The 14,428-nt window shown below is 46.3% G+C and overlaps 1 protein-coding gene across 1 annotated transcript in view; it reads right to left on the bottom strand.

The window, feature by feature from the left end:
- The window catches only part of MAP2K3 (mitogen-activated protein kinase kinase 3), a 59,651-nt gene extending 45,839 nt beyond the window's left edge, over positions 1-13,812 (bottom strand). The window contains exon 1 of the mRNA XM_038420071.2: positions 13,581-13,812. Coding sequence (XP_038275999.1) covers positions 13,581-13,596 — 16 coding nt within the window. The 5' untranslated portion in view covers positions 13,597-13,812. The remainder of the gene's footprint in view (positions 1-13,580) is intronic.
- Positions 13,813-14,428: the final 616 nt, after the last annotated feature.

Raw genomic sequence — 14,428 nt, 5'->3', positions numbered from 1 at the left:
AACTGTATGGTGGCAGAAGGACAACCAGTGTGAGAAGGAATGTGGTGGGTGTCTAAATGAGGAATGTGTTGAGGCCAATAAAGTTTGGATTCATACAAAATTCACTTACAACTTTCTCCTACAGAAGGACCTCAGAGTTACGAACCCCTCAGCACGGAGGTTGTTCCTAACTCTGAACAAAACATTATGGTTGTTCTTTCAAAAGTTTACAACTGAACATTGATTTAATACAACTTTGAAACTTTGCTATGTAGAAGGAAAATGCTGCTTTCCCTTTATATTTTAGTAGTTTACATTTAACACAGTACTGTACTTGCTTTTTTTGGGGGGGGGTCTCTGCTACTGCTTGATTGTGTACTTCTGGTTCCAAATGAGGTATGTGGTTGGCTGGTCAGTTTGTAATTCTGGTGTTTGTAACGCTGAGGTTCTACTGTACTTATATTAAGATACCTTCTGCCACAACATCTTTATTTTCAAGTCATCTGCCCACGTTTATAACTACTGACCCAAGACTTCAGATGCTCACAGAAGGCAGTGGCTGAGATCTATTTAGTATGTGTAGGGCCCTACCAAATTCATGGTCCATTTTGGTCAAGTTCACAGTCAGAGGATTTTTTAAATTGTAAATGTCATGATTTCAGCTATTTAAATCTGAAATTTCACGATGCTGTAATTTTAGGGGTCCTGACTCAAAAAGGAGTTGGGGGGGGTCAGGGTACTGCTGCCCTTACTTCTGTGCTGCTACTGGTGGTGGCACTGCCTTCAGAGCTGGGCAGCCAGAGAGCACTGGCTGCGGGCTGGGAATCCAGCTCTGAAGGCAGAGCCATCGCCAGCAGCAGTAGCGCAGAAGTAAAGGAGGAATGGTATGATATTGCCATCCTTACTTCTGCACTAGTGCTGGCAGGATGCTGCCTTCAGAGCGGGGTGCCCGGTTAACAGCCGCTGCTCTCCAGCCACCCAGCTCTGAACGCAGTACAGAAATAAGGGTGGCAATACCACAACCCCCTAAAATAACCTTGTGACCTCCTTGCAACTCCCTTTTGGGTTATGACCCCCAATTTTAGAAACACTGGTCTCCCCCGTGAAATTTGTATAGTACCAGATAAAAGCACACAAAAGACCAGATTTCACAGGAGACCACCAGATTTCACATTCTGTGATGCATTTTTCATGGCTGTGAATTTGGTAGGGCCCTCTAAGGATGTGATAGAAGCACCAGTTGGGAAAAGGGCCTGATTTTAGTGCAACATTAGGGCAAAGAAAAAGGGCTATGCCTGGCCATCAATGCAACACCCTAGGCATTGAATTGGCAGTTCCAGTTCTCTCAGATCTAAAAACTTGCCCCTCTCCACCACGCAGCATGCCGAGAGGTAAGCGGCAAGCTTGCTCAAAGCCAGCTGTGGCATTCTACACCTCAGTAATGCTGGAGACCGTAAACCAGTGAGAAAAGGTAACAGAGTTAATGAAGGGAATGTGCAGGCCAGAGACCAGTAATCTCCCTTAACAGAGCACAGTATACTCGAGTAATTAAAACATACGTAATTAAAACACAGGGAGAGGCCATCAACCAGAATAGCAGCATGGCCTCAAGCTTTAAGAAATCCAAACACTGCCAGAGAGATAAAGCTAAACTCCAGCAGAGGCTGTTACACTCAGGTCTGCACAGATCCCATTCACAGCACCTCCACCCACACGCCACTCATCCTCTTTTATACTGTTGCTTTATTTGGTTTCTGTGAACACAGAGCTTGTCAACCAATAAGGAAGGGAGTCAACAGGAAGTGCAGGAAGGACAGCCTGCTGACAGGGTCTGATTTAAACAGGCAATGCTGGGTGGAAAAGGTGGGCCAACTTTACTTCTAGCAAAGCCAGGACGACTTAGCATGCCAGCTAATACACTGGGACATTTTAAAAAAAACAGTCATTAAGATGCAACTTTTGCTAATGGATATTATTTTCTGGGTGCAGTCAAATGGCTGTATTTATGCCATCTGAGGCAGGGTGAAGGGGGCAGAACTCACAGCTGTGCATTTCTAGGACACCTTACAAAGGATCTCAAAGAGTTTCAAATATTAGTTGAGCACTAGGTAAACAAGGGATTTTATAACAACCACTTCACCCACTGCTGCAATGCAATTCGCAACAGCACTCCAGGACAGGAACTGACCGCCACCACAGCCTGGAGGGGGAATTTAATTAGCCAGACTGTGCTTTTTCAAGAGACTGTGGGGTTAGCATATTGGTCTCTTGCGGAAAGAGTCACGTCATCTTTAGTAGTAAATTGTAAGAAACACTTTCGTTGCCTTTCATCACAGCTCCCTGCAGAAGCACAGGATGCTAAGGCACTGCTATCGTAATGGCTCAGAAGAAATGCCCTTGATCAACCCCATCACCTGCTTTGATCCCTGCAGGTCTCCCATCCAGGTACTGACGGAGTCGGAGTCTGAGCCTGCTCTGCTCGCAAGATCCGACAACCACTATGGCTCCAGGGAAGAGACCTTGCTCCAAAAGACAAAGGAGACACTTAACCAAATGGAAGAGTTCCTCTTCAATGACAGAATAATCACACTAGCTTTAAGAGCACAGAGAAACCCTGCATGGAAAGATGTGGACAGTAAAAGCAGATACCTACTTGACAGCAAAATGCCCGCATAGGGGACATACAGGTGTTCTGTTCTTGAACAATTACTATCAGCAGACACAGCAAGGGAGCCCAGAGAGCATCCCTGACAGGCAGTTGCACCTGTTGTAGAATCTGCCAAAATGCATTTTCTTGACCCATGCAGGAAAACTGCTTTTTCAGCTGTCCCCATTAAGTCCATAGGAAGACGGTGTTCATACACATGCATCATGAAGCGATATTTATCAGGCCAACTAGTCCAGCCTTGCAGATATTTCCCAGACAACCCCATGGTTGACTCATGCAATTACCGGACCCAGCACGTTTATGATTTGTCAAACGTATTACGACCACCTGCCAGCTTTTACAGCAGAACATTTTCCCCCTTATAACATCACCTCCCCAGCCTTTGGCTCATACTTTGAATTGCCATTGTGCATTATATTTACTAATCACACCAGGCCCCGACCACCTTTATAATAAACTTCAGAGGCTTCCAACTGGACCAGAGGAGCCCCCAGATGTGCTGCTACTCTGGGCTGGTCTACACATGTTTTTTTGTACTGCTGTAACTGTGTTGGTGCAGAAATAGATCTAGTTAAAGCAGCACAATCAATTAGTGGGGACTGCAGTTATACCAGTAAATATATTGGCACAGCTTATTCATAAATTGACTGGACAACAAGCACCTTTCCATCAGAATAGCTATGCCAACACTAGGAGATTGAACTGCCTTAGCTAGATCACTATTAAAAAAAGAGCACCCCCTACCCAAAATATGTTCAAATCAGCATGAACACTGTGTAGACCAGGGCTCAGTATAATCACACAGGGTATTTTATCCTCTCACATTTTAGCACCCATGGAAAGGAAGATATAGGCAAAATCTCTTACAAATTCACTCCTCTACCCCAAGACTAAGATACCACGATCCTATGTTGGATCCCAATGGGGAAATACGGTATTTGCAGCTCAATTACCAGTGTTAAGAGACCTTCACCTGCACGTCACTCACACAGTGTCCACCTCCCACAAAAATAAAGGAGCAGTAGCTTTTACCTGATGCTTTACCCAAATCTAGTGTCGTGGACTCAGTATCAACCTGTCCCCCATCCCCAATCAGATATTCATCCTCATGATCTGCTGGAACCAAAAAGAGCTCCTGAAAAATCAAAAGTTGCATTACTGTTTTTATATCCATAGAAGGTGCCAAAAACGTCAATGTCAATATGACGAACAAGAGTACATTAGCCTGGTATACAAACAGGACGTGCATCACCAGTTGCCTTAACCTCTCTCTACTCCTACCAACTCCTTGGGCAAGGAGAGCCATGGCATTACTGGAAACGTGCAACTGTGACATCACATGCCTGGAACCTGGCACTAGCAACTGGACTCCGTTTTGACAGACACTGGTGCCAAACCACAGCCTATGGTTAGCCACCTCTTCTGGGAAATTACTTGTATTGTGCACTGTAGAGGTTTGTTTCTTTCCAGCATTAACTTTTTTTTGGGGGGGGGGGGTGACGTAACCTTGTGGTGAGTTTTGTTTCCTCCCCATCCTGCCCTCTGTTGGTCTACACTAGACTTTTTTAAATCTAGAGTTAACATGATTGTAAAATATATCCAATTAACTGGCAAACTTGTTAAGGCTTTAAGATATGTGGCCTGGAACAAATATTTGGGGAGTGTCTACACACCAACCTCTACAAAAGATGCTATCAAGGCACTCAGTTAACCCTTAGAGGGAAGAAGGGAGGTTATAGTGCGTCTAATTCAGTTGTTTTATGCACTCCACATCATCTTGTTTCACTCTGGAAGTTTCTACCAGACCAGGCACCAGCTGGCCAATCACCTTTATACTGTACATCACTGACAGAGTTTCTTCTCCTTGCTTCCTGGTAGGTGAAGCCATGACGCCATTCCATAAGTGGATGGGAGGGAGAACGGGAAAAGTAGTTAAGTAGTGTCATTTTCTTCCCAGTCTGCTGCTGCCATATCCCAGAGCAGAGAGCACAAATCAGACAATTCCTTGAATCTGCTGTGTTTAATTTTGGCTGTGGGAGGAATGTTTTGGATTAAGATAATCTCCAAAAAAGAGTCTAAACTCCATCACTGATTTCCATTAGACAGGTAGGACGGTCCAGTGGTTAGGTCACTAACCTAGGACATGGGAGATCTAGGTTCAATTCTCTGCTCCACCACAGACTTCGTGTATGACCTTGGGCAAGTCACTTAGCCTCAGTTTTCCACCTGTAAAAATAGGGAAAATAGCACTTCCATACTTCATGGGGTATTGTAAGGATAAGTACTGAGATCTACTGATGAAAAGTGCTATATAAGAGACCTAGCTATTATTACCTGGAATCTTTAAAATCAAGATCAGGTCTCTTTCTATGTGCTATGCGCTAGTTCAACCACAGCCACCGGGCTTGATGCAGGAATTCCAGCCTGGGCAATGCAGGAGGTCAGACCAGATGATCTTGTGCCTTAAAACCAATGAATCAAAAATGTTTTCATATTTCTCATTTAGAAAGTGTTAAGAATGAAGCGCGTGCAAGGCGGTGAGACTGTACTGAATGTTTGCCCTTCTCAAGGGCTTCAAAGTGATGTGTTTTGACATGTAGCATGACTACGCTGTTTTAGGGCTTGTCTTTATTGCTGTGGTTTTTACTACAGGTGCTATCCTGAGGTAAAAAAAACACAGTGAAGACAGTACAAGGTCAGCACTATACCCTGCCTGGGGTTGACCTGGGTGACTTTACCTTGAGGAAAAAGTAACATGCCTGGTCTTTCCTGTCTTTACTCATGTTTGTTAGTTACCCCGAGGTGAAAAATATGTTTTTAGCAGCAAAGACAACGCCTTCGTGTCTCATACGCTCCAGATGCGAAGGAAGACTGTGATGGGGAGGAAGGGGAGCTGTTTTCTGACCAGACATGGTGGGAAGAGAATAGGAGTATCTAATGGTCAGCATAACAGATTCCTTCCCCAGGGATGGCACCTTGCTGCAACTGAAAAGCTCATGCACATTCCAATCACCGCGAGAGCTCTGCTTGCAGGAGCTTTTAACTCCTGGAAGGACCACCCAAGCCAGACAAAAAGCAGTCCACGGGTCCTCCAGGGCGGGGTTTACCGACAGGCCAACAACCTGTTCTCCGTAATAAATAAATAAATAAATAAAATAAATAAATAAAAGGTTCCACTCTAGAGACACAACAAAGCAGTCATTCCAGTAAACAGCATGATGGACAGGGGCAGCACAGTCCTGTTCATGCCCTAAACAATGTCTAAAGGCAGTGGAAGGATTCAGATCCAAACAGATGCTTAAGACAGTCTTCTTACCTTCACCTGTATCACAGTCAAAAACCCAGGCTAAGTTTGGCCTTTATGAATATTAAGCAGTATCCAGCCAGCCAGCAAAACAGATCAACACGCGATTAGAAATACAGGGATGTCTAAGCAAAATATTTTACTGGCTCCACAGGAGTTCTTCCTGTCTGTGAAATGGCAATAGACACAGTGCAACAAAGTGTCATCAGGAGTGCAGAGAGCGCTTCTCTATGCCTTTTAGAGTAGCAGCCGTGTTAGTCTGTATTCGCAAAAAGAAAAGGAGTACCCGTGGCACCTTAGAGACTAACAAATTTATTAGAGCATAAGCTTTCGTGCATCCGATGAAGTGAGCTGTAGCTCACGAAAGCTTATGCTCTAATAAATTTGTTAGTCTCTAAGGTGCCACGGGTACTCCTTTTCTCTATGCCTTATAATTGTTAAATGAATCACATACACTACATTAAAATACAATCAAACTGAAAAATAGGAATGCTCCTGCTTTTGTGGGTTCAGAACTAAAATTCCCCATTGTGCCTCCATACTAAAGCATTCACTATATACAAGGCGACCCACTGCAAAACCTGGATCGAGCCTCAAATATGAATGCTTTATTTTTTGGCTGACCTTTATTTTACCGCAACTGGGTGTTATCAGCTGCAACAACTGTAGGAACAGTATGGACTGCACATGACAGCTCAGGAATCTAAGTCCACTGAATTGCATAACCATTTAACCAAACTGCATTCCACATGGAAGACAAGTGAATCATCAAACCAAAGGGTGCAGTCCCTAAAAATGCAGGCTGGACTAGTCAATGCTAAATCACACTACTTATTTACTCACACTTGAGTGGAGCATATTGCCAGGAAAGCAGAAGTTCCTTCACAGTATCCTTTCAGTATCTTCTGAAATGCAGCTGCCTTTTAATAAAAGTCTAGTTTCAATTCAAGCCCCACTGCAAAGAAAAATTTGACACTTTTTTTTTTTTTGCTAACCCTCTCTTTTATAATCTAATTTTGAAGCCACAATAACCGCAATCCACACAGAGGGCCATTGCTCCAGGTAAGAAAGATCCAGGACTTCGCATAAGTGTACATGAAAAGGGAAGTAAAAGCAGATGGGTTTGAAAAGCAGATGCTCACATGCATGACACCTTACATTTCTGTCACTCATTCCTTCCTGTCCCAGAGGAGAATCTCAGACCACAAAAGATTCTTTTGCTACCTTGTTGCTGGTGCTACAGAAACTCCCCCAAGCCCAGTTCTCATACAGATTCTCTTCCAGATGTCATAATTGCATTTCTCCTCATTTCAATGCTGTAACTTTCTACCTATCTTATTGGGGGAAATCTACCAAGACCTTTGTTTCTCAGAACACATAAAAACACCTTATTTGCTTCCCTCTCCACCTCCCCTCCCAGTTTTAGAGCCCAAATAGACCCCTTAATTCTTTTAATTAAAGCATCTGCTTTTCAGAACAAAGAGCAGCATGGACTTCAAAAACAAAGCACAGTAAAAAGCAAGCCACATTCTGAGCCTCTTATCGGTGACAGCATCCCACTTAAATCTATGGAAGGGTGAATTATACACAATTGCAAAGCTGAAGGCATAGTTACACTTTAAATATAGTCCACGCGAGGGGCTTATGTTTGGACAGACAAAGCCTCCCACACAACATCATTCCATTCACAAGTGTTACATGCAACAGTTTGAAGTTACACAGCATCTAAAAAGAAAAGGAGTACTTGTGGCACCTTAGAGACTAAGAAAAAGGTGCCACAAGTACTCCTTTTCTTTTTGCGAATACAGACTAACACGGCTGCTACTCTGAAACAGCATCTAAAGAAACTGCAGGGGTAGAAGATGATGCTATGAGTAAACAGAAATGACAGTCTAATTCTGAAAGCTGCAATGGGATATATGTAGCTATTCCATTTGAGAGTTACAGAGAAACGGTCCCTGTTTCACATCCTGATCAGATTAAGACCAAGAAACGGAAGCAATAGACAAGAGGAAGCTGACTCTGCCAGACTCCATGAAGCGAGTTTTCCCAAACAGAAGCGAACTCTGGAAATTCAACCTACCCAATAGGATGGCCACAGTGATCTAATGCCACGATGGTCAATGAAAGGGAGCCTGTGCAGTCTAATCAAACTAAGCCTTTCTTGCAGACCAAACATATGTCACCAGACAACAGGCAAGCAGTGCTCACCCACCAATACATTCCTATCCTGAAGGGCCTATATTTCAAAGGTACAAAGCAAGTTAGAGGAGAACAGAAGGGTGTGCAAACACGGTAGCTGAGCACTGATGGGATGGGAGTAGGGCAGTGTTTCTCAAACTGTGGGTCACGACCCTGTTTTAATGGGGTCACTAGGGCTGTCTTAAACTTGCTGGGGCCCAGGACTGAAGCTGAAGTCTGAGCCCCATAGCCCTGGGCCAAAGCTGAAGTCAGAGGGCTTCAGCCCTGGGCGGCAGGGCTCAGGTTACAGGCCCTCTGCCTGGTGCTGAAGCCCTTGGTCCTGCCCCCCCACCCCTTCCAGGGCAGCGGGGCTCAGGCTTTGATCCCCCTCCTGGGGTCACGTAGCAATTTTTGTTGTCAGAAGGGGGTCACCATAAAATGAAGTTTGAGAATCCCTGGAGTAGAGGTTTCCAGAGGAAGCATTTGCTTGGTCAATTAACTGGGCAGCTGATCCAAGCATAGATCGCGGCATAAGAGGAGACAAAGGAAGCAGACAAGGAAAACGCTCAGATCAGACAAAGGGTGGTAAATGATATGGACAGAGATGGAGCTGTTAATCTCAGACCAATAAGAGAACCAGGTAATCAGTATACTTGAATGGACTCAAAAATTTAACTATACATACTAGAAAGCAACAGGTCATGCACATGTTAGATGTCACAGAAGATCACCCAGAAGGACATTAGCAGCAATTATATTTCAGGCAGGCACCAGCTCTTCTCAAAAGACTAGAAATGTCAATCTATAGAAGCCAGCAGCTTTGAAATGTGGATAATTTTAAAATACCCGCTTTCCCCAAAGCGGGTATGGATATGTTCTGAAGGAAGCATATTCCCTGCACTCAGTATCTACCTACAGGCAAAGAACCTTGCAAATAAGTGCATGATTCCTTGCAAGTCCTTCTCCTGTATTGAGCTCATGCCCTAGTCTCATCCAGCTCCTCAGTAGAGGACAGACTCTCAGCACCATCAGACAGAAAGGCTGCTAAGCAAAGAGAGGGGCTCACCTCCCCTTTCCATCAGGCCAGCTCACTATTGCCTCTTTACGCAGCATAGCCGACCTCCTTCCATCCAGGAAGCTAGTTCTAGCATATGTTCCCTTGCATATGAGTCAGCAGCTCCATTCAGAACCATTATATTGCTGCTGATTCATACCGCAGTTACACAGCAAACAGGAAACTCAAGTTCACATTCCCTCCATTTCAGACACAGTCATTTAATACAAAGTCATATTTACGTGTTGCTCATCCACTCACATGAGCCCTGATTTCAAGTTTCCTGTGCATCATCCTGGGAGAAGAAAAGTCCCCCAGAATCTAAATCCAGTTTATTCCAGTGAGAAACGAGAAGCAGCAATTAAATCTCATGCATTCCCTTCCTGCCTTCATCCTGCTGGCCACCGCTAATCACAGGTCTGGAGTGATCTGCCCCCTCTTACCCTCTTCATCTTTAACAAGGCAAGGCATCACCAGAATTGTCAGGAATAATTTCTCCTCTCCACCTCCCCCCTTTCCTTTCCTCCTCAACCCAGCCCAATGTAGTTTCTTATTATGTCAGCTGCCTAATTTAGAATTGCAAGCACCTCAGGGTAGAGAGCTTGTCTTCTTACTCATCAGTAAGGCACAAGGCATACCACTGGAGCTATACAAATAATAATGTCCATGACACCTGCTCACGCTTGTTAGCTGCACATAACAAGGACACATGGGAAAATCTGGCAAGGCCTGACAGACATACACTCGTCAAGTCAGGCTGTGTCAGAACTCAGAATCAACGTCAGGTCCAGCGAAAGATCAAACACAGCTCTGCTCAAAAGCCAGGAGTACCAGAGGGACAGATGTTCCTGTGTATTTCCTTTACATGCAATTTTATTTCACACTACTGAAGTTACATCACAGGCTACTGCTCTGTATCTGCACCACTCTCATCCACAGAAATTTACATTCACAGGACACTGCAAAGTTAACTAAGCTGCAACAGTGATTTTCTTTTGGGGAGAAGGGGAGGGAAACAGTTGCTATCATCTTTCCCATAGATCTACTGAAGTAATGCAGTCATGAAGTCATAATAAACACAGTTTTTATTGCACTTTTGCCTATGCTGTTCTTCGAGTGGACACTTACTCCAGAACTTGCAACTAAATCTTTGGGATTGAATGGCAAACTGGCCTGACTCCTCATTTTTCTAAAAAGTATAAAATACACAAAAATAATGATTTTGCATCATGACAACGATGCAGGTCACTAATCAGATTGCATATATGAAAATGCCGATGCAGCTTGGCTACAAACTGATGTCAGAATGAAAGAGTGATAACTGGTGTGTGCACTGCAATACAAACCCTTACTTTTGATATACCAAGGTGCACTTAAAACTAATATTTTGTTGTTTTTATATCTCATACTGTCTCTAGTAGACAGTTATTCAGCTGAGCATACTGTTTAACCCATAGGTTTAATTACTGTATTTTAGTCCAACGTTTCCAATGAAAGCCAGAGTCAGTCTTGCTCAGTTTTAGACTGTAACATATGCAACACCTCAACAAAGGACAGACAAAGCACACTGCCCCGTTGATCCATCTATGGAAATCACTGTTTATTCAGCCACAAACTTACTGCAGTAATTGAGCCAAAGCAAGTAAGTGACTTAGTGCAGTAAAACCAAAGCATTGAGGTTTGTAATCAGCGTATTTCTATGAGCAACTTAAATCATGTGCCAGGTTTCAGAGTAGCAGCCGTGTTAGTCTGTATTCTCAAAAAGAAAAGGAGTACTTGTGGCACCTTAGAGACTAACAAATTTATTTGAGCATAAGCTTTCATCCGATGAAGTGAGCAGTAGCTCACGAAAGCTTATGCTCTAATAAATTTGTTAGTCTCTAAGGAGCCACAAGTACTCCTTTTCTTTTTAAATCATATACAGCTTTCTAACACCTTCGGCCACAATTCTGCAAACACTTGTGTATGCACGCACATAGTCCCACTGACTACTGTGGAACTACTCACCCGCTTCAAGTTAAGCATTTATGTAAGTGACAGCAAGATTAAGGCCTTAGATTGTAAATTCCATGGAACAGGGAACCAGTCTTTCGTATTTGTTTATATAGAACCAAAATCCTGCTAGGCTCTTTACAAAGAGCTTGATTACAAGAGAGTTGAACTTTAAAGATTCTATTCTACATAACTGAGGTAAAGTAAAAGAGCCATAACTATTGCTACCTATGCATAATGACAGGTTTCAGAGGAGCAGCCGTGTGAGTCTGTATTTGCAAAAAGAAAAGGAGTACTTGTGGCACCTTAGAGACTAACTGCATCCGATGAAGTGAGCTGTAGCTCATGAAAGCTTATGTGCAAATAAATTTGTTAGTCTCTAAGGTGCCACAAGTACTCCTTTTCTTATTGCTACCTATTAATTTCTGGCTGTAAAGTATGCATGCAGGTAACAGGTAATTTACGCATGAAAGATTAGGCAACAATCAGGTATCTTCCCATCTTATGTAACTCTACTCAAGTAATATACAGTCCATCCAATCCATATTTCAATGCTTGAGTCAGGACTGAGGAATATGCTTATAAAGGTTTTTTGTCTCTCTCTCTCTACTCCCAGAAAGAGACCAATGCAAAGCTCTCCCTCTGAATGCTCTGACACCATATTCAACACTTTTGAAGCTTAGAGCTTCAGAAATGCCCTAGCACCTTTTCCAATCACACCTCCAGGCCCCTGGCTTTCAGGACAGCAGCCAAGTTGGAATACTAGTGGGAAAACATTTAGTCTGATCCAACTGGAACTACATGGGTTCATCAAGTCTGTTCCGATGTTGGAATCTCACGCCATCAAGCCTTTGCAGTTGTGCAGGAATGGACCAAATGGTGAATGATCGCTACGGCCGACCGTCTGGCTAAGTGTTGAAAAAAGAAAAAACTGGAATTGCAGAGATAACACTCACTGTGCCCAGGATACAACTCTGGCTGCTAATACTGCAAAAGTTTCCCCAGGTGGTATCCCCACCCGGGAGCAAGTAACACCAACACTACCATGAATCCACCTTGCATTAAAGGTCTCTTAGTATAGTATATTCCTGTAAAACAGATTAGCAGTATCAAAACACATGCAAATCTGATCTGTCATGCTGCTCAGTCCCCTTGTCCATGAACCAGCCTTGTCCCACCAACCCTCTTTCTTTGATTCTTGGCTGCTCCTATTGCATTAATGCCATCCCCACATACCCAGCAACAGACAGGGTGCCCCTTCCCAGTCTCAGCCAATATCAGCCCTATATAGAGCAGTGCTTCTCAAGCTAGCTGATGCGGGGGATCGGCAATTTTTTTTCCCCAATGTGTGCAGAGACTGGCACCCGATGGCTCGTGGACCGGCACCGGTCCGTGGACCACCACTTTGAGTAGCACTGGTATAGAGGATCTCCTGCAGCAACATTCCACCTGCAGGTAGCAGATACTCTCCCCCATCTCTACTGGAGGATGGGAGAGAAAACCAACAAGCAACGTGAGACGTCAAAACATGCATCGGGCACCAGGTGCAAGCAGTTGTCTGGCCAAGCACCCACCAAAATCTGCCCCACTGGCTGGAGAATTGCACTCAGTCAAGGAGCTCTGGAGCAGAGTCAATCTAAACTTCATGCGGCTACAGGGGAAAAGGATGAGGAGGTGGGCAGAAGATTTTAGGTGAACCAGGCGCACACTGGGCAGCTCTGTAACCGAGGAGGAGAACCAGAAAGCATGCTGGCAGGGCAACTCTGCAATGGATGCAGATGGGGCAGTGGGAGAAAGACAGAATATACGCAGCTCGGGACGCTGGCTAGAGGAGGGAGGTATACAACCAGCAAGGGGGACCCCCCAGCCTGTAACCCAGAACGGCAGGGGTACCTCCCAGGGAGCGCATTGGGGAGACCCCCAGCCCATAATCTGAAGGAGGAGCACCCCACATGGAGAACAAGGGGACTCCATAACCTAGAGGGGGCACCCCTAGGACGGCAGGGGCACCTCCTGGGGAGCACATTGGGGGAACCCCCCCGGCCCGTAATCCGAAGGAGGAACACCCCACATGGAGAACAAGGGGACCCCATAACCTAGAGGGGGCACCCCCTGGGGAGCACATTGGGGGGACCCCCCCAGCCCGTAATCCGAAGGAGGAGCACCCCCCATGAAGAACAAGGGGACCCCGTAACTTGGAGGGGGGCACCCCCAGCGCAGCAGGGCCACTCCCCGGGGAGGCCATTGTGGGGACCCCGCCACCCGCTCCGTAGCCCAGAAGCGGAGCACCGCGCGGGGTGTGGGGGAACCGCGTTGCCCGGAGGGGGGAGCCACGGGAGACCCCCCCCCCGTAGCCCAGCGGGGAGGCTGCAGCTGGGGTGAAGCCCCCCGCTCTCTCCTACCTCTGGGGAGGGACATGGCCGGTCGCGGGGCGGAGCTAGGCGCTGGCGGAGGCCGGGGGCCGGAGCATGTCCCCGGACGGCGCGAGCCCGGCTGGCGAAGGGCGAGACACTGAGCGGCGGACAGAGCGAGCCGCGCAGCTGGGCCGAGCGCAGCCAGCCCCGCCCCCACCGCCGGAACGCCATCGCCATTGGGTCCTCGGAGGAAGGGGCGTGGCCGCCGTCGCCCCGCCCTCCCGGCCCACACGGCTCTGGCCTCCAGCCTCGGTGCTGGGCGGGAAATTCCACCAGTCGCCCGCTTCCTGACGCCCGGGGGAGTCACTGGTTCCCCTTAGGGAGGCTGGTCCCCGGGGGCCACAGCAGCTAGGGCCACAAAACGTGGCCGCGTCACATCAAACCAGGCTCGCCCTGTGGCCAGCGTGGCCACGTCCCATTCACCCTGTGGCCAAGGGCAAGGCAACAAGACCGCCGGCCGATTATCACACAACGGTGCCACCTTGCAGCAACATGTGGCAGCGCCAGGTCTCTCACGTGCTGGGCACATCCCGTCCCAAACGCAGCGACATCTTGGCAACACGCTGCCAGCGCGCCTCAAAACGTAGCCGCGACGAGGCAAAACATGGCTGAATCTTGTGCAAACGCGGGCCCCGGGCAGCAAAACATCACGTTGCAACAAAGCGCCCCAGCGTTTCGTCATCAGAGTGTCATCGTACTGCTTTCCAAATGTTGCCCCGTTGCATCAAGCTGAATCACATGGCAGTGAGATGTCATCAAATTCCATGGAACTGTCATTGCTACACCACAAATCATCACAATACATCCGATGAAGTGAGCTGTAGCTCACGAAAGCT

This window comes from Dermochelys coriacea, chromosome 10 (assembly GCF_009764565.3).
Source record: "Dermochelys coriacea isolate rDerCor1 chromosome 10, rDerCor1.pri.v4, whole genome shotgun sequence".
NCBI lineage: Eukaryota > Metazoa > Chordata > Testudines > Dermochelyidae > Dermochelys > Dermochelys coriacea.
This window is presented reverse-complemented; position numbering and strand designations above follow the sequence as displayed.